At 40.2% G+C, this 25,052-nt stretch overlaps 1 protein-coding gene and 1 long non-coding RNA gene across 5 annotated transcripts in view; one reads left to right on the top strand and one right to left on the bottom strand.

Annotated features, from left to right (window-relative positions):
- The window catches only part of LOC132522632 (uncharacterized), a 58,124-nt gene extending 42,665 nt beyond the window's left edge, over window positions 1-15,459 (top strand). Inside the window, exons 2-3 of the long non-coding RNA XR_009541302.1 lie at window positions 9,067-9,181; window positions 15,147-15,459. This is a non-coding gene — a long non-coding RNA (uncharacterized LOC132522632). The remainder of the gene's footprint in view (window positions 1-9,066; window positions 9,182-15,146) is intronic.
- KIF23 (kinesin family member 23) overlaps window positions 6,308-25,052 on the bottom strand; it is a 42,650-nt gene continuing 23,905 nt past the window's right edge. For 2 of the 4 annotated variants that reach the window (XM_060153183.1, XM_060153180.1), the window contains exons 7-23: window positions 24,650-24,820; window positions 21,738-21,850; window positions 21,464-21,585; window positions 20,048-20,150; window positions 16,153-16,232; window positions 15,949-16,068; window positions 15,601-15,727; window positions 15,110-15,268; window positions 14,341-14,498; window positions 13,535-13,708; window positions 13,087-13,266; window positions 12,505-12,816; window positions 9,481-9,711; window positions 8,571-8,653; window positions 8,301-8,379; window positions 7,646-7,716; window positions 6,308-6,909 (exon numbers count right to left, since the gene is read on the bottom strand). In XM_060153183.1, the coding sequence (XP_060009166.1) occupies window positions 6,894-6,909; window positions 7,646-7,716; window positions 8,301-8,379; window positions 8,571-8,653; window positions 9,481-9,711; window positions 12,505-12,816; window positions 13,087-13,266; window positions 13,535-13,708; window positions 14,341-14,498; window positions 15,110-15,268; window positions 15,601-15,727; window positions 15,949-16,068; window positions 16,153-16,232; window positions 20,048-20,150; window positions 21,464-21,585; window positions 21,738-21,850; window positions 24,650-24,820 (2,299 nt within the window). In that variant the 3' untranslated portion in view covers window positions 6,308-6,893. Of the gene's footprint in view, window positions 6,910-7,602; window positions 7,717-8,300; window positions 8,380-8,570; window positions 8,654-9,480; window positions 9,712-12,504; window positions 12,817-13,086; window positions 13,267-13,534; window positions 13,709-14,340; window positions 14,499-15,109; window positions 15,269-15,600; window positions 15,728-15,948; window positions 16,069-16,152; window positions 16,233-20,047; window positions 20,151-21,463; window positions 21,586-21,737; window positions 21,851-24,649; window positions 24,821-25,052 lie in introns of all 4 variants that reach the window. The other 2 variants (XM_060153181.1, XM_060153182.1) reach the window with 2 other exon arrangements.

Raw genomic sequence — 25,052 nt, 5'->3', positions numbered from 1 at the left:
AAAATGCCAGTGGTAGTTTGATAGGGATTGCATTCAATCTGTAGATTGCTTTGGGTAGTAGAGTCATGTTCACAATGTTGATTCTTCCAATCCAAGAACATGGTATCTCTCCATGTATTTGTATCATCTTTAATTTCTTTCATCAGTGTCTTATAATTTTCTGCATACAGGTCTTTTGTCTCCTTAGGTAGGTTTATTCCTAGATATTTTATTCTTTTTGTTGCAGTGATAAATGGGAGTGTTTTTTTGATTTCACTTTCAGATTTTTCATCCTTAGTGTATAGGAATGCCAGAGATTTCTGTGCATTAATTTTGTATCCTGCTACTTTACCAAATTCATTGATTAGCTCTAGTAGTTTTCTGGTAGCATCTTTAGGATTCTCTATGTATAGTATCATGTCATCTGCAAACAGTGACAGCTTTACTTCTTCTTTTCCGATTTGGATTCCTTTTATTTCCTTTTCTTCTCTGATTGCTATGGCTAAAACTTCCAAAACTATGTTGAATAAGAGTGGTGAGAGTGGGCAACCTTGTCTTGTTCCTGATCTTAGTGGAAATGCTTTCAGTTTTTCACCATTGAGGACGATGTTGGCTGTGGGTTTGTCATATATGGCCTTTATTATGTTGAGGAACGTTCCCTCTATGACTACTTTCTGCAGGGTTTTTATCATAAATGGGTGTTGAATTTTGTCAAAAGCTTTCTCTGCATCTATTGAGATGATCATATGGTTTTTCTCCTTCAATTTGTTAATATGGTGTATCATGTTGATTGATTTGCATATATTGAAGAATCCTTGCATTCCTGAAATAAACCCCACTTGATCATGGTGTATGATCCTCTTAATGTGCTGTTGGATTCTGTTTGCTAGTATTTTGTTGAGGATTTTTGCATCTATGTTCATCAGTGATATTGGCCTGTAGTTTTCTTTCTTTGTGACATCCTTGTCTGGTTTTGGTATCAGGGTGATGGTGGCCTCGTAGAATGAGTTGGGGAATGTTCCTCCCTCTGCTATATTTTGGAAGAGTTTGAGAAGGATAGGTGATAGCTCTTCTCTAAATGTTTGATAAAATTCACCTGTGAAGCCATCTGGTCCTGGGCTTTTGCTTGTTGGAAGAATTTTAATCACAGTTTCAATTTCAGTGCTTGTGATTGGTCTGTTCATATTTTCTATTTCTTCCTGATTCAGTCTTGGCACGTTGTGCCTTTCTAAGAATTTGTCCATTTCTTCCAGGTTGTCCATTTTATTGGCATAAAGTTGCTTGTAGTAATCTCTCATGATCTTTTGTATTTCTGCAGTGTCAGTTGTTACTTCTCCTTTTTCATTTCTAATTCTATTGATTTGAGTCTTCTCCCTTTTTTTCTTGATGAGTCTGGCTAGTGGTTTATCAATTTTGTTTATCCTTTCAAAGAACCAGCTTTTAGTTTTATTGATCTTTGCTATCGTTTCCTTCATTTCTTTTTCATTTATTTCTGATCTGATTTTTATGATTTCTTCCCTTCTGCTAACTTTGGGGTTTTTTTGTTCCTCTTTCTCTAATTGCTTTAGGTGCAAGGTTAGGTTGTTTATTCGAGATGTTTCCTGTTTCTTAAAGTAGGATTGTATTGCTATAAACTTCCCTCTTAGAACTGCTTTTGCTCCATCCCATAGGTTTTGGGTCGTTGTGTTTTCATTGTCATTTGTTTCTAGGTATTTTTTGATTTCCTCTTTGATTTCTTCAGTGATCACTTCGTTATTTAGTAGTGTATTGTTTAGCCTCCATGTGTTTGTATTTTTTACAGATCTTTTCCTGTAATTGATATCTAGTCTCATAGCGTTGTGGTCGGAAAAGATACTTGATACAATTTCAATTTTCTTAAATTTACCAAGGCTTGATTTGTGACCCAAGATATGATCTATCCTGGAGAATGTTCCAAGAGCACTTGAGAAAAATGTGTATTGTGTTGTTTTTGGATGGAATGTCCTATAAATATCAATTAAGTCCATCTTGTTTAATGTATCTTTTAAAGCTTGTGTTTCCTTATTTATTTTCATTTTGGATGATCTGTCCATTGGTGAAAGTGGGGTTTTAAAGTCCCCTACTATGAATGTGTTACTGTCGATTTCCCCTTTTATGGCTGTCAGTATTTGCCTTATGTTGAGGTGCTCCTATGTTGGGTGCATAAATATTTACAATTGTTATATCTTCTTCTTGGATTGATCCCTTGATCATTATGTAGTGTCCTTCTTTGTCTCTTCTAATGGTCTTTGTTTTTAAAGTCTATTTTGTCTAATATGAGAATTGCTACTTCAGCTTTCTTTTTGTTTCCATTTGCATGAAATACCTTTTTCCATCCCCTTACTTTCAGTCTGTATGTGTCTCTAGGTCTGAAGTGGGTCTCTAGTAGACAGCAAATATATGCGTCTTGTTTTTGTATCCATTCAGCCAATCTGTGTCTTTTGGTGGGAGCATTTAGTCCATTTACATTTAAGGTAATTATCGATATGTGTGTTCCCATTTTCTTAATTGTTTTGGGTTCGTTATTGTAGGTCTTTTCCTTCTTTTGTGTTTCTTGCCTAGAGAAGTTCCTTTAGCAGTTGTTGTAGAGCTGGTTTGGTGGTGCTGAACTCTCTCAGCTTTTGCTTGTCTGTAAAGGTTTTAATTTCTCCATCAAATCTGAATGAGATCCTTGCTGGGTAGAGTAATCTTGGTTGCAGGTTTTTGTCCTTCAGCACTTTCAATATGTCCTGCCACTCCCTTCTGGCTTGCAGAGTTTCTGCTGAAAGATCAGCTGTTAACCTTATGGGGATTCCCTTGTGTGTTATTTGTTGTTTTTCCCTTGCTGCTTTTAATATGTTTTCTTTGTATTTAATTTTTGACAGTTTGATTCATATGTGTCGTGGCGTATTTCTCCTTGGATTTATCCTGTATGGGACTCTCTGTGCTTCCTGGACTTGATTAACTATTTCCTTTCCCATATTAGGGAAGTTTTCAACTATAATCTCTTCAAATATTTTCTCAGTCCTTTTTTTTTTCTCTTCTTCTTCTGGAACCCCTATAATTCGAATGTTGGTGCGTTTAATGTTGTCCCAGAGGTCTCTGAGACTGTCCTCAGTTCTTTTCATTCTTTTTTCTTTATTCTGCTCTGCAGTAGTTATTTCCACTATTTTATCTTCCAGGTCACTTATCCGTTCTTCGCCTCAGTTATTCTGCTATTGATCCCATCTAGAGTATTTTTAATTTCATTTATTGTGTTGTTCATCATTGCTTGTTTCATCTTTAGTTCTTCTATATCCTTATTAAATGTTTTTTGCATTTTGTCTATTCTATTTCCAAGATTTTGGATCATCTTTACTATCATTATTCTGAAATCTTTTTCAGGTAGACTGCCTATTTCCTCTTCATTTGTTAGGTCTGGTGGGTTTTTATCTTGCTCCTCATCTGCTGTGTGTTTCTCTGTCTTCTCATTTTGCTTATCTTACTGTGTTTGGGGTCTCCTTTTTGCAGGCTGAAGGTTCGTAGTTCCCATTGTTTTTTGTGTCTGTCCCCAGTGGCTAAGGTTGGTTCAGTGGGTTGTGTAGGCTTCCTGGTGGAGGGGACTAGTGCCTGTGTTCTGGTGGATGAGGCTGGATCTTGTCTTTCTGGTGGGCGGGTCCACGTCTGGTGGTGTGTTTTGGGGTGTCTGTAGACTTACTATGATTTTGGGCAGCCTCTCTGCTAATGGGTGGGGTTGTGTTCCTGTCTTGCTAGTTGTTTGGCATAGGATGTCCAGCACTGTAGCTTGCTGGTCGTTGAGTGAAGCTGGGTGCTGGCGTTGAGATGGAGATCTCTGGGATTTTTGCCGTTTGATATTATGTGCAGCTGGGAGGCCTCTTGTGGACCAGTGTCCTGAAGTTTGCTCTCCCACCTCAGAGGCACAGCACTAACTCCTGGTTGCAGCACCAAGAGCCTTTCATCCACAGGGCTCCTTAATTTGGGATGTTTCGTTGTCTATTCATGTATTCCACAGATGCAGAGTATATCAAGTTGATTGTGGAGCTTTAATCCGCTGCTTCTGAGGCTGCTGGGAGAGATTTCCCTTTCTCTTCTTTGTTCTCACAGCTCCCAGGGGCTCAGCTATGGATTTGGCCCCGCCTGTGCGTGTAGGTTGCCGGAGGGCGTCTGTTCTTTGCTCAGACAGGACAGGGTTAAAGGAGCCGCTGATTCGGAGGCTCTGGCTCATTCAGGCCGGCGGTTAGGGAGGGTCACGGAGTGAGGGGCGGGCCTGCGGCGGCAGAGGCCAGCGTGATGTTGCCCCAGCCCGAGGCACACTGTGCGCTCTTCCGGGGGAGTTGTCCCTGGATCCCGGGACCCTGGCAGTGGCGGGCTGCACAGGCTCCCCGGAAGGGGGGTGTGGATAGTGACCTGTGTTCGCACACAGGCTTCTTGGTGGCGGCAGCAGCGGCCTTAGCGTCTCATGTCTGTCTCTGGGCTCCGCACTTTTAGCCGCGAGCCGCCCGTATCTGGAGCTCTCTTAAGCAGCGTTCTTAATCCCCTCGCCTCGTGCACCAGGAAACAAAGAGGGAAGAAAAAGTCTCTTGCCTCTTGGGCAGGTACAGACTTTTCCCGGACTCCCTCCCGGCTAGCCGTGGTGCACTAACCCCCTGCAGGCTGTGTTCACGCCGCCAACCTCAGTCCTCTCCCGGCGCTCCGACAGAAGCCGGAGCCTCAGCTCCCAGCCCCGCCCGCCCCGTCGGGCGAGCAGACAAGCCTCTTGGCTGGTGAGTGCTGGTCGGCCCCGGTCCTCTGCGCTGGAATCTCTCCGCTTTGCTCTCCGCACCCCTGTTGCTGTGCTCTCCTCCGCGGACCCGAAGCTCCCCCCCCTCCGCCACCCGCAGTCTCCGCCCGCTAAGGGGCTTCCTAGTGTGTGGACACTTTTCCTCCTTCACAGCTCCCTCCCGCTGGTGCAGGACCTGTTTTTAATTCTTTATCAGGTCACAGTATTCTGTGCCTTTGGGTTCGGTTGCTGGAGAATTATTGTTTTTCTCATTGTGATACCATATCACTGTGATTTTTCATAGTGCTTGGTAAAATGTGCCCCTGCCATTGAGTTTGAAGTAGCACACATTTTTCTTTTATTAGTTGCTTACTTTGTTCAACACTGGCAATTAGAAACCTTGCTTTTATTCTCCAGAAGGTGGCACCATAGCTCAAGTTTTCGGTTTCTCTACCTGAGCTGGCTCTGGGGCTGTGCTAGGGAGTGCCTGTGAAAAAGCTGGCAGCAGAGTGGGCAAGTGTGGGCTCAGCACCTGTGGTTGCCCACAGCCTGGCAGGGAGATCCTCCACTGCGGGGAGCCCCCAGAGGGCCACGCATGGACCTCCTGCCGAAATATGAGGCCGACAGACGGCAGGGAGTGAGATACTCCAGTGCCCTTTGTTCTTGTCTCCCTCTTTCCACTTCCACTAGTCAGGGAGGTCGCTCCTGAGGAAATCGTGCTGCTGGAGAGAAAGAGGTTCCTCCAGCTGTGACCAGCCAGGCAGTCCCTTAGAGACCTCTGTGAGGGAGGTGGCAGCTGTCCCCGGCAGTGGACGCCCAGTGTGCTCCTGCTCTTTTTCTGCCTCCAAACTGGTCTCCGTCCCGCTCCCCACAGTGTGCCAGGTTCTCTGTCGGGCTGGCTGGACCTCCTGTCCACCCGCTGCTGCACTCCCAGTCTAGCTTCCCACCGCGCCCACAGCGAGTGGGGCTGAGCAGCTCCCTTGGATCTGCAGCCCTCTCCAAGCTCCATCCATTCCGAAGCGCTTATCAGTAGAAATCTTTTGGATGTTCTGGTGTAATGTACAGAGATACTTTTGTTCAGTTATGAATGACCCATTAGTTGTTCCTTTTTTTTCCCCTCTTTTATTTGCAACTCACACTGCCATGATGCTGCCATCACTTGCTCCTCTACTTTATATCTATGCATGTGAGTTGGGTATAATATCAGTAATTTAAAATTTTCATACCTGGAGACTGAGTGCTGGTCTTGAAAGCCTAAGTTGAATGAAGTAAAAGGAAGATTCCAAATCAAACACAGTCGGTGTGTAAAGGATTGCCCAGGGGCTGCAGTACACCCAGTGGGCTGGGAGAATATTCCTGGTTTTCAACAGAGGAAATAGCCCCTTTTGAAGCTGTTCATTTGCATGCTGAAACAAGTATCCTCAACGTGGTGAGGGAAATTTCTAGTGCTTTCTTTTAATTCATCCCACAAAAGTGCCAGCAAGGCCCAATGCTAGGTTCTGGGACTAAGTGTTAAATTACTATCACACAACCTTGTATTTTAGTGCTTTTTATTTCAGTTCTTTTGGTATATCTAAATGGCAGAAAGTACATATATACAAAATTCAGAACACCTTCCTAAAATGGTTTTAGTATTGGCGAGTCTCTGACATCTTTATTTTGAAAGTTTGAATTGTCAAATATATGTCTAAAGTGCATTCTTGCAGCTAATCAATAGCAGCATTTGTTTTGTTTATAAACCCTTAAATATTCAGACAGGAAGTAGAAAAGTCACAATAAAAAGCAAAGCGTGATCTAGATATATTCTTTCTTAATCAGCCAAGACAAATACATGCATGAATTAGTTTATAAGTATACAAGAAATATACAAAAAATAGCATTATAAAAAAGTTCATACGGCATGAGAAAGGTGTCTTTCTCTGTTATTAATATTAAATATGGCAAGGTGTATAATATAAAAAGTTTGTAGAATCCTAGATATCTTTGGAGCCATAGGGGAATCTTTATGTAGGCCAGTGTATGATGACATCTGAGATCTGTGGTATTCAACAAAGCTGGAGTTCTATAAGATGATTCGTTCAGAAGACTCCTTCTGGCATTGCTTTGGAGAAATCACCAACACAAATGAAAATGTTCTTTTGTTATTGGGACTGTCAATTCATGGCTTCTTGCGCCTAAAAATGAAAACCAGCATTTAGTGCTGAATTTTGCAATGAATCTCTAGGGGGGCTTTGAGAGAATTCCTGTTTTATCATGGGAAGAGTTAAAAGTCCTTCTAAGAAAGCAAATAACTTATAAAATATGCTTATCTAGTATTAAATTTAAAAAACAGAACTTTCTATCTTTATCCTGTTGCACTGATTTTCCAAACTGCCTAAGGAATACGTGTGTCAAAAATGGACACATGGACCTGTATAGGTAGATATTTGAAAAGCAGCAGGTTTGATTAATATGGGGAGAAAAAGGGGCCATAAATTCTGCCATTCCGTTTTATTTTAGCGAGCACTTTTTGCTGTAATAAGAGGGGAATTAGGAAAGAATGAATTACAGGAGGAGCTGCCATCCCTGACTCCAGCCTCCCCTCCTTATAGGTGGATCTCAGTTCAGCCTCTGAAAATTTGATGAGCACAGGCAAAAATAGGAACAAGAGCGAATGTTCTTACAGCTCTAATTGCTCTTATTCAGCACCCCCCGCCCCCGGGTTCTCAGCACTGCTACTGCCTAGCGTAGTCTGCCAGTAGGGCCCAGATATTCCAACGGGCAAATAAAAACCATAGGTCCTCTAAAAAAAAAAAAAGTGGTTGGTAGGGAGAAGGGGTGGTGGGGAGGGAAGACACAGAGAAAGGCTGCACGTGGTCAGTACTCACTTGGGTGTGCGTGGTGCTGATACCCAGGCCCCTCAGTACTCACTTGGGTTGTGCGTGGTGCTGATACCCAGGCCCCAGCTGAGACCCTGCTCTCATCTCTACAGCCACAGAACACTGAGAGAAAAACCAGAGAGGAAAGATCAGCTCCTCTCTGCAGTCTATTAGATAGATTCAACCAAGGTGAAATCCAACACTGCTTTCTAGTCCAGCACAGATACGTATGTTAAAACACCAATCAGGTACTTGAAATTTATTTGATGAGCCACAAAAATTGTGAGGTGGGAGGGTCTTTAGAGGTCATCCAGGTAAATCTCATTTTCTATCAGGAAGAAGAAAGTGGCAAAGGCTAGAGCTTGGCCAGCTGACCCCCACCTTCCCAGAGTAACAGTTCCACAGGGAAGCTCTTCTCCTGAGAAGATTCCCATCAGTTTGATGGGCATTCTTGTTATTCTAGGGTGATGCTCTCTGACTTGATTCTTGGGCCCTATCCCTCTACACTAAAAATGGGCTTTGAGCTGAAGAGCTCCAGTAAAACCAGAGCAGAAATACAAATACCTTCTCAGATGTGCTGGGGACAGGCCTACAGGCTGCACTGGCCATGTGGGATCAGACCTTAGTTGTTTGTTTCAAAGAGCATGAAAAGCTACAGCTGTAGGCCTCAAAATATGACATCCCTAGCAAATACTGTTTACTCCTACCCTTGTTTCTACGTCGGTCCATTCAGACTCTGTTCCATCTGGTTGGGCAGGTGCTATTGTGGAAGATCTTCGTTTTCGACTACAGAAAAAGGGAAAACACAATGCAACAGTTATTTTTTGTATCTGAGAATAGGAAATATATTAGAAATAGGGAAATACCATATATACTCCTTCAGAGAACTGATACATTTTACAGCTAGTCTGTTCCTCAGGAATGAGCAGCTGAGACAATGACAGCCCTCTAAAGAAAGGAATCTGATGCTCACTCACCCAGTTGGTGATTCTTGTTTCAAAGTCTCAATTTCAGTAAACTGGACGGATTGTCCACCACCCCTTGTTTTATAAACATCACCCTACAGCCAAGAGAAAAGGTCACCATTACACTTTTTATACATCCAAAGGGTAAACATATATATTTCAAATTAAATTTAAGACTCTACTGTTTTATGGAAACTCCCATCCACAAAACCAGATGGTGCTTGGACTGCTGGGTCTGTACCGTTAAAATACTTTAAAGATTTGTGTACATATCTCTCACTAAACAAAAGAAGTCCAATGTAATATAATTAGTAGCATTCTTAATTGCAGAAAATAACATTCCTTTTTTATTCAACCTATAATTTAAAAACTACACTAGAGATCAAGAAATCTGTCAGAAATTTCTAAATGTTAGAAGGCGATATACTTTCTTCTCTGGATGTAGCCCTCCTCTCATATTCAAATAACAGTACAGTTGTTTTTGTTTTTGTTTTGCCGCACTGTACAGCTTGTGGGATCTTAGTTCCTGGTCCAGGGATCGAACTCGGGCCCTCGGCAGTGAAAGCGCAGAGTCCTAACCAAGGACTGCCAGGGAATTCCCTCAAGTGACAGTACAGTCAAAGGTAAGAGTTCTTTGTTTGGTTTACTTCTTAAGTAGGGGTTAAAACAAAACACATATTAATTAAAAGTACATAATACATCTGGAGCTCCTCTAACAAACCTGAGACTCTAAGCCTCATTTGACAGAAAGTCGCAGATTTAGTTCCAATTCAGCAGATTCGTAATCTAAGTAGTTACTTTAGTTTTCTAACAAACAGAGGTTTTATCAAATACCCATTTAAGTTCCTGTTGACACAGAGGAAGAGTAAATGGTTTTTTGTTAAGCTTTTTCATATTTCCTTTTCTTGTGTAAGTGTTTTACCTTAATTAGCTTAGTTTCAATCTCCCCATCGGAGGCTAGTTCCTGGTGGGTCAGCATGTACTTCTCACACTTAGCTAGTGCCTTTTCATTTGCAACAGATACAGTGATGGCGTGAGGGACCTGTGGCTGCATGACTGTCTCAGTTTGCAGGTTAGAGGCAGGCTTATGAGCTACCCATCTGTCTCCCGCAGAGCGTGATCGTCTGTGTCGCAGACGAACTGGTGCTACATTCTGATCAGGTTGAAAGAGGAATCAAGAAACAAGCATAACCCAGAATTAACTTAAGGGTGCTATTAGAAGTGCAGCAGTTTGGGCTACATTAGTTGGTGACAAAACAAATGCATGAACCTTTTCAAAAGCTAAACGTTACTCAAACAATTTAAATGTTCTCTTTGTATTTAAACAAAACCAACGAACATCTTTTAACACCAGCTTGTGTATATGTATTATATATTCTACTAGGGAGCTTCCCTTTCAACAAAGAATGGAAGGAAAAGTTCTGGTAATGCCGCTAGTCTTTCCTGCATAGGTGGTATTCAGGACAAGTAATTCATTTTGCATTCTTAATCAAAAACCAGTATTTGTGCCTGCTATTGTGGGGTAATCTGTTAGGTCCATGACTATGTTAAAAGCTTCAGAAAGACCAGCAGAAGCCCTAAATATATCATAAGCCTCTAAACAAAAGAGAAAATACTCCTATTACAAACCAGGACCCTCCCCAAAGCTGATGGAGCTGTAGACTACAGAATGCTAAAGGGACATAAGGTATAATGAGAACCTTGTGTATAAAATGATTAAAAGAATGTGTATAAAATGATTAAAAGAATGTAAATAAAATACTTCTGAGTACTATTAAAAATCTCAAAACAGAACTTTTTGAAAAGTTCAAAAGCAATAATGGCTAAAACATACCAACTTTTTTCCCCCAAACGTTTCATAAAGGTTCCAAGAACTAGATAAAGAATATACTGTCAAATCAGCCTCTATCATACAATAAAAAACTAGATGCTTCCAGTAAAATGTTATATAACTTTAGGACAGTTAAATTTAGCACATTCAGCCTAAGGGGGAAAAAAAAAAATCACAGAACATAGTTAATAGTTTCTTTGTAACTTTGCAAACATCTTTCTGTTTACAAAACTGAAAGGAAATGCAGCAGTCTACCACAGCCCAAATCCTTCAAAGCTGGTCAAGTATGAACATCTAATTTAAAATGCGTATGCGGGAGAACTTAAGTGTTTTTCCCTGTACAAGAAACAAATGAAGCACTAGTGACAAATCATGATACGAAAACATGGGCAATAGTTTGCCACTCTGGTTGCCCAAACCTCACAACAAGCAGGAAACTTCCCATTCTTAAAATAGCTTAATGTTGAAAAGGAAGAATGTGGCTCTCATGTCCTACCATTTAGCAAAGGTGACAGATTTCTCAAACACACTTAGCAATAAATACATTCTCAAACACACTTAGCAATAAATACATTCTGAAACAAGCTTTGGAAAGATGACAGTCCTTACATTCTACTATCGTTTATGAGGTGAATGATATTTTAAATTTTTTCCTCAATGAAATATTATAAATTCAGTCCGCCTGATCTAATTTTTGACCAACAAACCTAGATGCATAGATACTAGCCTAAACTTTTCTCTGCTGCACTTCTAAAGAGATTTTGATTTCAAATGAAGTTAAAGGACCTCTAGTAAATCCTCTTAAATGTCTCATAGCCAAATTAGATAATATTGACCAGGCATAAGCAGGCCTTGAAGAGTTTTCAGTCTGTAGACTTGCATGAAATAAGGGGGATTTATTAGAGTTGATCAGAAAGACCAGCCACCATGATTTGCTCCCTAAAAAGGTTTAAAGCAAAATCTGCAAAGTAAAGAACTTAAGCGACTTTAGAATTATCCGTTGCCTTGGTAAATACCTTGTAATTCATCATCATCCCTTAATAATCAGGAATGCAGGCCACCTGAATGAAATTTTCTGCACCCTAAATTATACAAGAAAATCTAAAGCAAATATTTACTGTAAGATTAAGTTGTTTAGAAGAAAAATTCTTAGATATATTAAAATTTTACTAAATGTAAATTCACAATATTAACTTTGTCCACTTACTCAGATTCAAAGGAAAACTTTACCTTAATCTTTAAGAAGAAAATATAGACGTGAATTTGTTTAAACACCCTTGAATGAGGCAGAGCCCTTGTAAATTGAAATGAAGGCCTTGAGATTAAAAGCAATGTATTGGAGATGGAAACCTTCCTTCAGCAGTTATAAAACAGCTGGCCTGGGCTCTTCAAAAAATAGTCAATGTCATGAAAATCAAAAAAGGGGAGGAGGGATTATTTTATATTGAAAGAGATTAAAGAGAGATAATAACCACATATAATGTATTCACCTTGATAGGACCAAGGTTTGAAAAAAGAAAAGCCATTATTGGGACAACTGGGGAAATGTAAATATGAACTGTAAGTTAGAAGGTACTTTTCAGGGTTAATGCTGTCTTAGGTGTGATGAAGATTGTGGTTATGTAGGACACGAAGCCTATGGCTTACTGTCAAAGGTTCAAGAAAAAAAATATTAACAAATCTATTTTTCAAAATAAAAGTCTGGGAAAGCAATTTTAAAAGTGAAAAGTTCGAAAACAGCAAAAAGTCTAATTTGGGGAAGAGAAACCCAAATCAGAAAGATGTGCTCTAAGACACTCAGTCACTGACTCTGGATGCTCATCAGTTTACGCAGCTGAAAAGCACAGGTGACTCTGTGATGTGCCCCACGGACCGGCTTTCACTGAGCAGGAGGCAGTATTTCTGTGCCAAATGGGTTTAGTTTAGGCCTTTTCAGATGAAGAGCTAGGCCTCAATTTCAGGGTGATTTGATCTTCCAAACTAACAGAAAAATTAGACCTTGTTTATATTAGCACTCACCCATCTTTCCATTGAACTTTCTGAACCAAGTTAGTTAAAAAAAAAACAAGATTAAAATCTATTGCTACAATGCTTTAAAATAATACTGGCACTAACCCTGCTGCAGTGATCCTCTTCTATTTCTATCTCATTTCTGAGTGAAGGAACCACCTCCCTGCCTTCAGTCCAGTACATCCCTCGCCTTCTGTCTGACACGATACAAGTTTTACTTTGTCCTGGCTCCTGCTGCCTACGCCTTGCAATAGATGTGACATTGAGAGGTGTGTTGTACGAAGGAATTTTCTGCTCCCATTCCGAAATACAGGAAGCTACAGAAATGCTGCTGCAAGAGTTAGAGCACCTATGTAGCTGTGGCTGGCTCATGAGTTGCTGGCCGTTGGAAATCTGAGCAATACAGTTACTAGAAGGCTAAAAAAATTGAAGAGAAATTAATGAGCAAGACTTGAAAAAGGGAAACAATTCATTACTTTAATATTAGCACAGGCAGACATAATTTTTGTACTAAATTACTAGTTTTTATACTAAATTTGTGTTTATACTAAATTTGAAAGTATTTATAAATAGAAATTTGAGAAATGCAATAATATAAAACAAAAAATTGATTCTCACAGAAATAGTCACCTAATCTGAACAAACCTCTAGTACTACCAAGTTACTACACAACTACAAATAACTTACCGGTACTGGTGATGGAGAAACAGATCTTCGAGTAGCTTTTTCTCGATCGCGCTCCCGAGAGGGTCTCTCTGGCCGTTCAGTTTTGGGTTCAATAACGATAGCCTTCAGTTGTTTCAGTTTTTCATCTTTCACCCAGAGTTTATTTTGCATCTCCAGCTGTTTGGCTGCCACTCGACGCTCCTGAAGGTTATGTATGGCGATAGATATTCTAATTAAGTTATAGCAAACAAGTGCACTAGTTTACTTCCTAAAGATGACAGTTCTCCAGTTCTTCATAATGCTTATTAATTTGTTGTGCCTTGTAAGGGCAGAGGAAGGAAGAGGAACTGAATAGGGGCTGCTGTGGCCACCACCACTAAAACCCTACCCCAAGTACAAGTGATTCAGAAGGCTACCATTAGAGATGAATCATCCCTGACATGAGCACTGTAGTATGAATGACACTCACACATTCTTTCTCCCACTTCATGGTTGTTTCTGTCACCATGCCTTGCAGCCTGGCTTCTAGTCTGCGCTTGTCAGAGAACTGTTGCTGAAGTTTCTGATTCTGGGTTTCCAGCTCCTGTTGCAGGTTGCGCTTATCTTCTTCATAGATAGTCGTCGTTTTCTCTAAAATCTCAACCTGGGAAAGTAGACCATTATGTTCAGCATTTGGTATGTAAACATTTCAAGTAGCTTTAAAATAATCTCTCTCATAATCTTCTTATGCAAGCATAGTTATGGAAAGAAAAATCATGGAGAAAGCATTTTCTTCTAAAACTTCATCTGGATTCCCACCTCCATTCCTAGAAATGAGAACTTTTAAACAAGTTCCTCACTGAAAGATGAAGTTATAACTGATTTCATGTGGAAATTACTTTTCCTGAAAATTAAGGCTTACAATTTAATTTTTAGGCTACTTTCAGAATATATTGGTTGAGATTAGCTTCTCTCTAGAATGAATGTGTACCCCCTAAGTGATCCTCAGTAAATGAGAGAACAAACATTACACAGTAGTAAATCAAAAAGCAAGCTATCATCAAAGCTAAACCGTAGAACATTCTCTTCGATTGCTAAAGTCTATTTCATAAAATTAAAGAGTGTATTACCCCTTTTATGCTTTTCACTCATATTTCCTCTTTTTGGGGATGGGATGAAGATTAGTAAATAACCAAATGATAACTCCCAGTAAGCAGCAGCTGCAGGCCAGTATAGAAAAACGGCTAAGTCAGAGCCCAGTGCTAAATGCACACCCATTGTAATACCAAAGCCAACCTTGTATTCTAAAGTTTTGTTTTTCTTTTCCAGTCGTTCAATTTCCGATTTCTGTCCTGAGATCACCTTTTGTTTTTCACTTAGTTTTCCTTGAATGTAGTTTTCTTTATTTAAAACAGCATTGTCAAATTCTTGCAACAAAGCTTTAAAAGTAATAGCTGAAACAAGAGCATGCAGGTCAAGTTTACTCCGATTCAGAAATAACCAATGAAATCAACTTTTATGTGATGTGGGCAAGTTATTTTTTCTGAGCACATTTCCTCATTTCAAAATGGGGATTTAAATACCACTTATCTCACATTTTTCTTATGAAGATGATAAGTGTAAGTACATTCACTGAGCACTTACTATGTACCAAGCTGTTCCTGTCCTACATGATTTTCATACATTATCTCATTTATCCTTACAGCACCCTCTGAGGTAGGAGCAATGGCAATCCCCATTTTGCGGATGGAAACTAGAAATAAAGGATTAGGTGATTTTCTCAAAGATAGTTATTATAATGTAATACATGTTAAATGCCTTGCAAATAAGTAACTAGTAGGAACTAAAAAGTAACTTATCCCTTTGATCATCACTGTTGATTTTTGAAAGGGAGAAATTCATACCCACTTTTCTCTTTTGTTTTACTTCCTTGGAATATAAAATGATGCCTTGGGGACTACTAAGTTCAGAGACAAAATAACCCTTCCTTGAAGATTCTATCCGAACAAAGAACTTAATTCCCTGCAAATTTCTGGTGTTAAAATGACTGCAGTTTTGCACTTACACTGTTTGTGAAACTCATCAATCATCATTTGTCGTAGGTGATGTCGTTTGTCTAGTGCTTCAATCAGCCTGGGAAGAGTCTGCTCGTCATTGATATCCAAAATTTCGCAGGATGGCAAAGGTGGAAAACTCTGCAAAACCACTTCTGAAACCAGCAGTTCTGTATTGAGTTATTAAAAATAAAAAGTTAGTTACACAGGAAAAAAAGTTACTCAAACAAGTTTTAACACTGTGATAAGATCCCCAGTCAACATTGTACCTTGTTGGGCTGTCATAATACGTCCTTAAAAATGTTATAATAAAGAAGGAAAAATGGGAAAAAAAGGTATATAATAAAAGAAATGTCACTTATACTTTGGTTCAGATTTTTTTTTGCACTTGCTTTTTGAGGGGAAAGGAAGTAAACAGTTTTCTTATGTGAAACAGATTTTTTTAAAAAGAGAGAGAGAGGCAGACTCATCAGTGGGCAGATGACATAACAGCGGCTCATACCATCTCCAACAGGACCTCCCCGGGCCTGGTTTCTGTATCGCCTTCCCGGCGTTAAACCACTTATTGCCTTGTCTGTTGGTCTTGCTACTTCAACTTCTTGGGTCACTTCTGCAAATCTCATGACTTGCTAAGATACAAAATAAATGGGGTTTGTTTTTTTAAACAAATAAGCATATCCAAGTCTTTCTAAAGAAATTAGTAAATGAAACGGTAATAGATTGGTCATTAGTTCACTTCTGTAACTAATGGTTCTGTATCAGTTTAAAAAATGTTCAAAATGTTATTCTTCACATCCAAATGGTTGTTTTCTTTATAGAAAGTCAGACTTTATGAAGGCATTAAAATTACCAAGCTTTCTTCATAATCTTCGGCCTTTGGATTCACACACACGATCAGACGTACTTTCCCTTCCCCATCAAAGTAGTTCTTGAACAGATGGGTTAACTTTGAATCTCGATATGGAACCATCTATAAATATATTCAAATCCAAATACATAAGGCAGAAAATGCACACAAACAAAACTATACAAATGTCCAAAGGCTGCTGCTTACCTTGTTAGTTCCATACGTTTGATTCTCTCTCAGGACCTCCATACACGTTCTTAGCGTCATTAGTGACTGATTAATGTTACCTGACAGAAAAATGTACACAGAAGACATTTGAAGACAACAGTTGAGTAGCTAGAGTGTGGTCTGTTTGCCTACGAAATCCCTACTTCATAGAACTATAAGATGGAAATTACAAATGACAGATTTTAGTGGCTCAGCTTAAAGAGCTGTCCATATCTGGCAGTGTTGCGGAAGAGGGTGAGTACCGTCCTTCAGGGACTCTATCATAAAGACTCTCCACTGAATGCAGCATTATGCTTCATGACCCATAAAGTTTCTTCCAAATCTTAAATACTGTGATGTGAAAGAGTATATTAGATACAGATGTTTAATATCCTCATAATAAAATCTTTTCTCTAAAGCATGACCATTTCAGGCTACAGCTGGCTCCATCCGGACATTGAAGTCTCCCCTGCACCAGGAGGAGCTCCTGTCTCTACCAGTCAAGTATCTTAAGAGCCAACTAAATCTGTTCCCTCAATATCTAAACAAGGGTTTCTTAGGCAGCATACTTGTTAGTCCTGGCCACTCGTTTGAATTTCTCAGTCAAGGCAAGTCTGACAGATCTATCAAGCCAACAATACAGGAGACCTCACCTGAATAGACCCCAGAAGTACCTGAGAATTTTTTCATCCTGAAACCTTAAGGTCAGCTGACTCCACCATGCTTTCATTCTTAGCCGCCTCTCAAAACACAGAGCTTGGGCTTCCCTGGTGGTGCAGTGGTTAAGAATCCCTCTGCCAATGCAGGGGACACGGGTTCGAGCCCTGGTCCGGGAAGATCCCACATGCCGTGGAGCAACTAAGCCCACGCGCCACAACTACTGAGCCTGCGCGCTAGAGCCCACGAGCCGCAACTAGAGAAAACCCGCGCACAGCAATGAAGACCCAACACATCCAAAAATAAATAACAGAAAAGCCCACAGAGCTCATCTGCACCTCCGTGATAGTCCATGATGCATGCTTTATTTTTCTTGACCCCAACTCCCACTGCCCTTCCTCCTTTTCTTCCATTGTGTCTGCAAAATCGATATTCCTGTTAACAGACTTCCCTCATGCTCAGGCCTCTCACAGAATGATCCATTCACCCCTTTCCCTAATGCCAGGGCTTCCTAACCTGGGGTCCGTGTTGTCCATGGGTACACTCCAGGGAGTCTGCATGCATGGATGGGAAATAAATTACATCTATTTCTACTGATCTCTGAAATTTAGCCATTTCTTTCATTATGAATGTAGGCCAGAAACCTACAGTGGTGGTAGTAGCACCACCTGTGAGTTTTAATCAGTAGAAGTCCCAGGTACCTTTATAACACTATGGTTTATTGTTGATCTCAAGATACTCTGAAATTATGCAGTTATTAGACATGCTGATGGGATTTTATTTAAGGCTTTTAATAAAGCACATAAATCACTATATGACAAAGGTTTTAAGAATACTTTAAAAAACACATTTCAGTCTAATTGGTTTCCTTTTTAATCCTGTATTTTATGTTACACATTCTAAAATATCATTGAGTGGTGTCCACAAGCTTTACCCCATCCCATGGCAAAGCCCTGCAACCTTACTTTTATTTCCCAGAAGGGTGGTGCTTCCCCTGCAGCCCTGTAGTCTTGTGAATAAAAGTAGTTTGTTTTCGAAAGCCTGACATTTTATAAGGATGGTGAGTAGAGGGAGGCCAGCAACATTTTCTCAGTTCCTTACTGCTGCCTTCAAATAAATGTTCCCCATACATGCCAGCTCCTGGGTCAACTTCAGGATCTAGGAGGAAGGTCACTCTGACCTGCCATCAGAGGGCCCCAGCCTCCTCAAGTCCAGTAGACCTTTCTCTCTTTACCACTGTAACCACACCCTGAACCTTGTCACTCAGAACTGCAGCACCTCAGAAACCTGAGGCCAAACTGTGCCCCAGGCACAGTCTCCTCCTCTTCTAGCTCTCACTCCCTAACCACGCCACACCTATTCCCCATCCTCATCAACACTGGTAGTGCTTTCTGTTTTTCCCCCCAAAGCATCAGAACCCTCAGGTTTCTACTTTCCTCCCAATCCAGCTAAACCTCTTTTCCCATCAAGGTTAATCCTTCCTCTTCTGATCTGGATTCCAGATGCTCTGTCTTCTTATAAAGACGTATATAAAGTGTGTGTGCGTGCGTGCGTGTGTGTGTGTGTGTGTGTGTGTGTTTTTAGTCATTCCATACTCCCTCAAGTCACCTAGCTACTCCTCCACTCTCTCCTTCCCAGTCTCTCTAGATTAATCATCTCAAGGATTTGTTGTCCAAGGCCCTGCCCTCAGTTTGTTCCTCTTTGTTTTCCATGGATAATCTTATCTTCCTCATTGCTTAAATCATGCTTTTATTGGCAAAACCTAAACCTATAAACCTCAAGTCAAATCTCTCTTCCAAATCCATGTACCTCTCTGCATCCAGTTACTAGGCACCTACACTTGAATAAATTGATATATCCAACACAAAACTCTTAACTGCCCATACCTGCACCTCAAGCTACTTCTCCTCGATCAAGATCTTCCTTGATTTACCCTCTTCTCTTCCTTCCTCTCCACATCCACATGGGCCTACTTCTGAACCAGCTCTTAGTTTTGGCTGACCTTTGCCTCCAGATGACATGATTGCTCATCTGAATTACTGCAAAAGGCTCCTGACTGCTTTTCATCTCTCTAGACTTGCCTCTGGTAAATTAATCTGCTACACTGGGGAAATGGTCTTTCTAAAACTAATCCTTCATTGACTGTGTAACAGCAGAAAGATAACAAGTTTTGAAAGTTCAACCAACCTGGGTTTGAACCAGGCTCTAACCTTGGGAAAATTACTTAACCTCTTCCAATCTGAAAACTGGGTACGATACAATCCTGAAAAGTCACAATCAAGAAATCAAGCCCACGTATAGTAGATACTATGACACACACTAGTCGCTTAATAATTGGTAGTCACCATTATTCCTTCAAGAAAAAATTCAGACTTTCTAATATGATAGTCAAGGGTCTTAATGACTTTGCCTTGCCCTTCTGCCTCAGTGGTGACGGCTCACCAACCCACACCCTACACTCCAGCTACCTTGACCCTGCCATGTTCTCTCAGGAATGATGCCTTTAATTCTATCCTTCTTCAGAGAGCTCACGCCTCAATTTAAGTGTCAACTCCACACATTCTTCCCCAAAGCCCCCCTCTCACACAGCCCCAGAATGGATGGAGCAGTCCTGCTCTGTACTCCCACAGCACCTCGTGCTCACCTCCTTCATACTCTACTGAGACACTCTCTTGTACTAGATGGGCTCTCTAGGGCAGGGTGTCATCCTTTATATCTGTGTTCAACTCCTGTAACACAGTAGGTACTCCATAAATGTTATCAACATAAAACATAACATGAACGGCTGTACTAAATGAAAGATTAAAAGAGGAAAACACGCACACAGGTTTCCTCTCAACTGGCTTTTGTATTCAAAGGCTCTTGTATTCAAAGATTTTTCCTACCTCCAGAAGCCGATTTTTACCACTTTGAATGTTGGAGTAACTATTCAATCACTTAATTTCATGGACCCAGTACTGACATGCCAGCCATAGATATAATAGACACTTTCAATATGAGTATAACCTATTTTATATTTATTTTACTCACTTTTCCTCATTCTTAAAGAAATCAATGTGTTGTAACAGATCAATACCAAACCAGCATAACTAAAGAAAAAGCACTGGTCACTTAGCCTCTAAATTTTCAGTCAAATTGAAGACAGTTATGCATAAACCACCTATCAATAAGTGACGATAAACGGGCATGGCAAGTTTCTGAAAGTTGTAGCAATAAGTAAGTGCTATGTTTTGCTCACCAGCTTCACGTAACCTGTTCCCTTCTGCTTTTGTCCGGTTAGTTCTTTCACTTCCAGCAAGATCTACCAAGGACAACTGGCTGATAGTGATTTGTTCTTTTTCCTGAAGGGAAGATTATAATGCCCGTAACATAAGTTATAACTGGTTTACAATGTTCTTTAAATATATTCAAATCAAATTAAGTCTTATGAATACAATGTTTGCACAATACAAAATGTATAGTAGGGGTGAAGGATACATGTTTTGGGGGAAGAGTTTGCTAAAAGCATATGATAGATATCCTCAAGACATTACTTGCCCATTGTCTGGTCTTCTACGTTATACTGTGAGCGCCACAAGAACAGGAATTCTACCTTTTAACCACTTCATCTCCAGCACCCTGCACAGTGCCTAGCACTCAGCAGGAGCTCAATAAATGTCTGCTAAACAGTGAGTCTACAGCAAGGCTAAATATTTGTATAATGAGATATTTGATAATTTTACAGTCTAATAATTTCATAATACTCTAATAACTTATAAGAAATGAAAGTCAAGAGATACATAACTGATACTATAACATTAGATGTGATTCAATGGAAAGCAAGTGCATAGAGACTTGACTTAAAAGGATTTTCTAGCTAACATTTATCAAGTGCTGACTGTAAGCCAGGCAATGGACCATAAAACTTTACATGCTTCACCTCCTTTAACCCTCACAGCATTACAAGGAGTTTATTACAATTAGGTGAGACAAGCTAGTAAATGCCTGGGAATCAGAATTCAAATCCTGGTGGTCTTTAGTACCATGCTGTACTATCTACTCCTGCCATCTGAAAACCTTCGTGATATACCACAATTTCACGATATGTTTTGAATGGAATTACATTTTAATAGCTTAAAGTTATTAAATGATTTATATGTTCAGGCTCAAATGCTGTTACTAATTGATATAAGCCTTGTAGCATGACAGGCCCAGCAGTAAAGAGTGATCAGCAGATCACTGTAGGGGGGCCTAGTAGGGGGCCCTACTGGCCTATCAGCCGAGAGAAGGACAATCTAGAATTGGCCACTCCTGAACTCTGCCGAGCCTGGAGAGTTAACTGCTGACATTTAAACACCATTAACTGAAGTTCTACATACAAAATGAGTCTTCAGAGATAAAATACATGTTATGATTCATTGTTTTATCTCCTCTATTAGATATTTAAAAAGATTTGTAAACCTTTTTCACAACAAAATTCCAGGTTCTAAGATTTAATAGCCAGTTTCCCAAAACTATACTACCTAATTAATGGAACATTTTTTTTAAATGTCATCACCTACACATATATTAATTCTAGAGCAATATTCAGTGTAATGAAACCTCCATGATTTACCTCTGATTCCCAAAATTCAGGATTCAGAACAAGAACACACTCCACACGTTAAATCTTTACCTGTAAGACATTGTCTCCATCCGCATCCAAGGGAGCCTGAACTAATTTAATGTTGAACACACTATGGGAACGGCTGGACTCACGATTCAAATGTGTGTTAGCAATTCGTCGCTTTTTCTGGCCTACAGTGACAGAGAAATCATTGATCAAATCTCTGAGTCATTTCAGTGTACATACTTTCTACCAAACCAAAAAGTATTGTCAAATTAGAGTAGCAGCTTTCAGGATTATATTTATCACTGTATATATCTGTAATTCTAGCTCTGCTTCTAACCTCTCCAGAAAACTTCAAAAGCCTCCTCAGTAGATTTCACTTCTACTTCTGTACATCCTGCAACATACATGTTATGGTTCTTATCTTCGCGAAGCAACTTAGATTGTGGAGGTCTATGGGAAAGAAAAAACATTAGTTTCCTATATTATGAGATACTGATATTGCAACTTAAGGACTAAAATGTCAGGCAACATGACATCCATTCTTATAACGGGAATAAGCCTAAGCAAGACTCCAGAAGCATATTACACTTGGATAAGAATAAGGATATATAGTAAAAAGATTAGTTACATAACAGGATAACAGGAATCTATTTTGTTTTAAAAGCTTTGCTCTAATTTGTTCTAACAAAGCACATGAAACAACACTTACTAAACAATTAGAGATCAAAGTAGTAGTATAGCACCATCACATGCACAGGTTAAGCATCAAAATCTAGCATTTTCTTAATTTTAAAAGATCAACAGATAGAGCTGGTTCTGACTTCAGTGTCAACAAAAAACAAATTCAGAAGGAGTTTGGTATATACCAGGAGTGGCAATCCTTTCAAAGTGGCTGGTCAAGTTTTAGTCTAAGGTAGGATGAGGATGGGAAAGGTGCTGCCTGTTTGGCCTCAGTCTTGTGAATGGTGGGGGTAGAAACATTTACCAGTCACCATTATTCAGCAAATGGCAGATTTCTCAGGGACCAAGGAGGGGCTTAGAAGTAGCAGCCGGCCCAGTACCAATGAAAAACCACCTACATGCAAACATGCCACAGATGCCAACCACTAGTATAACTGCACCCTTCTCCTTAAGAAAAGAGCACCATCACATACACAAAATCTGTGTTCCTCATGGGCGCGCTGCAACTATTCCACCTACCAAAGGAATAAGGTAGAAGTTACTGTTTCTATAGCAGCCATCTCACAGCAACACGTTCAGTCCAGAGTATCTGACAGTCACGATGAGTCATATCTTAAAAATCCTCTGCTTCTAATATTTCTTCATTGTATTAAAAACTAAACCTTAAACCAGCTCAAAAAAGCAGGTTAATCACCACCCTAACAAATAAAATCTGAATTCACTGCCAAGTGAGCACCCTGTGAGCTCATTCAAGGGGTTACCCGAAAGGTTACAAGGCATAGTCACATTTGTCAGTCTTCACTTACATAACAAAACCAAGAGAGGCTTCTTAGAAAACAATCTCATTTGGAACAAATCAAACAGAAACTTGGCACATGTGCAGACATGAAAGTGATTGGTAGCAGTGAATGACATCACAAAAGTTTAGGAAAATGGGTACATACAACTGATACTTTGAAACAAATGGGAAAGTAATTAGTCTATAAATTGTTTAATATAAATAAAAGTGGGGGGGCTTCCCTGGTGGTGCAGTGGTTGAGAGTCTGCCTGCCGATGCAGGGGACACAGGTTCTTGCCCTGGTCTGGGAAGATCCCACATGCCACGGAGCGGCTGGGCCCGTGAGCCATGGCCGCTGAGCCTGCGTGTCTGGAGCCTGTGCTCCGCAACGGGAGAGGCCACAACACTGAGAGGCCCATGTACAGCAAAAAAAATAATAATAATAAATAAATAAAAGTGGGTATACAGACACCTGTTCTCAGTCATGTAATGGTTTTCCAAATCTAGCTGTTCCTCCACTAATATTCACTGAGTCATATACACAAAAGTTAAGTAATACAACACAGGTCTTCATATTATTTGTCTTGAGAGGCCCTGACAAAGACAGCATTGAAGATAAGCATTTAGCTTAAGAACAAAACCATCAAGGAACAAGATACCAGAGTCAGCTCTGACACAAATGTAGTTTGTGAGGCCAGATTGTAATTGCTCTTCAGTCTCAGCAGGGCAAGGCCCAAGGAAATCTAAGTAATAGTCTTTTAACTCTGGTGGAATGACAGTACAGATGTCACTTCTTATTGGTCAGTGATGGAAGGTCTGTGACTATTAGTTGTGCAGACAACAGCTTTAGGCTCCATTCTGTGGGGATCACCAGAACACAGATTAGAGACTACAAACTCCCAACATCAAGTGTCAGGTTCTTAAAGGTAGCCCCAGGGCACATCAACAGGGACACTTCTTTATACAATTAAGGTCCTTGTCAAAATACAGCCCAGGGCCCACATATATACAGTAGAATATTACTCAACCATAAAAAGAAATGAAGTTGAGTTATTTGTAGTGAGGTGAATGGACATAGAGTCTGTCATACAAAGTGAAGTCAGAAAGAGAAAAACAAATACTGTATGCTAACACATATATATGGAATCTAAAAAAAAAAAAAAATGGTTCTGAAGAACCTAGGGGCAGGACAGGAATAAAGACGCAGACGTAGAGAATGGACTTGAGGACATGGGGAGGGGGAAGGGTAAGATGGGATGAAGTGAGAGAGTTGCACTGACATATATACAATACCAAATGTAAAATAGCTAGTGGGAAGCAGCTGCATAGCACCGGGAGATCAGCTCAGTGCTTTGTGACCACCTAGAGGGGTGGAATAGGGAGGGTGGGAGGGAGACGCAAGAGGGAGGGGATATGGGGACATATGTATACATATAGCTGATTCACTTCATTATACAGCAGAAACTAACACAACAGTGTAAAACAATTATACTCCAATAAAGATGTTAAAAAAAAAAATACAGCCCAGGGCCAAGAGTTTTTCAAAAGTAAAGTCTAAGGTGAATATTCTCCTTAGATGCCTTAACCCAGTGGTTTTCCTAATACAGCTACATATCTAGTTAATATACAGAACTATTCACCAAGCACCAACTGAATGACATACGAGTTATATTTCATTTTGAAAACAAAAGTAAGCTTTATCCCCATTTATAGCTGAGGAAACTAAACCTCACTGATGTGAAGTGACTTCACCAAGGTTAAGCAGCTAAGGGACTCTCTCCACTACTTACTTAGGCTTTATGGGATCAAACGGCACCTCTTCCAATAGGTCATATATGTAATTATTATATATTTCAATATAAGAGACAAATACACCATAGACACTATCTTCATCAACCTCTTCTGCTTTGCAAAATTCTTGTACATTTATCATATCTGCAAACTCTGGATCTACTTGTCGTCTGAAAAAAGAAAGAAAAAGCCCCAAAGTCTCATCTTACACACTGTGAGTAAATAAATGACCTCCATTACAAGCAGGAATGCACAGAGCAACTTCATTCATACTCATGGTTGGACCAACAGTTCTCCCATATCTCCCCAGATACACAACACAGGCTTTTCCACCCTTTCTCACGAAGAGTGGCACCTTCCCTAAACAGTGATTCAAGGGCAGTGTGCTCAGAACCAAACAGA

Source organism: Lagenorhynchus albirostris, chromosome 1 (genome assembly GCF_949774975.1).
Source record: "Lagenorhynchus albirostris chromosome 1, mLagAlb1.1, whole genome shotgun sequence".
Classification (NCBI taxonomy): domain Eukaryota; kingdom Metazoa; phylum Chordata; class Mammalia; order Artiodactyla; family Delphinidae; genus Lagenorhynchus; species Lagenorhynchus albirostris.
The sequence above is the reverse complement of the archived record's forward strand: the minus strand, read 5'-3'. Positions and strand labels throughout refer to the sequence as shown.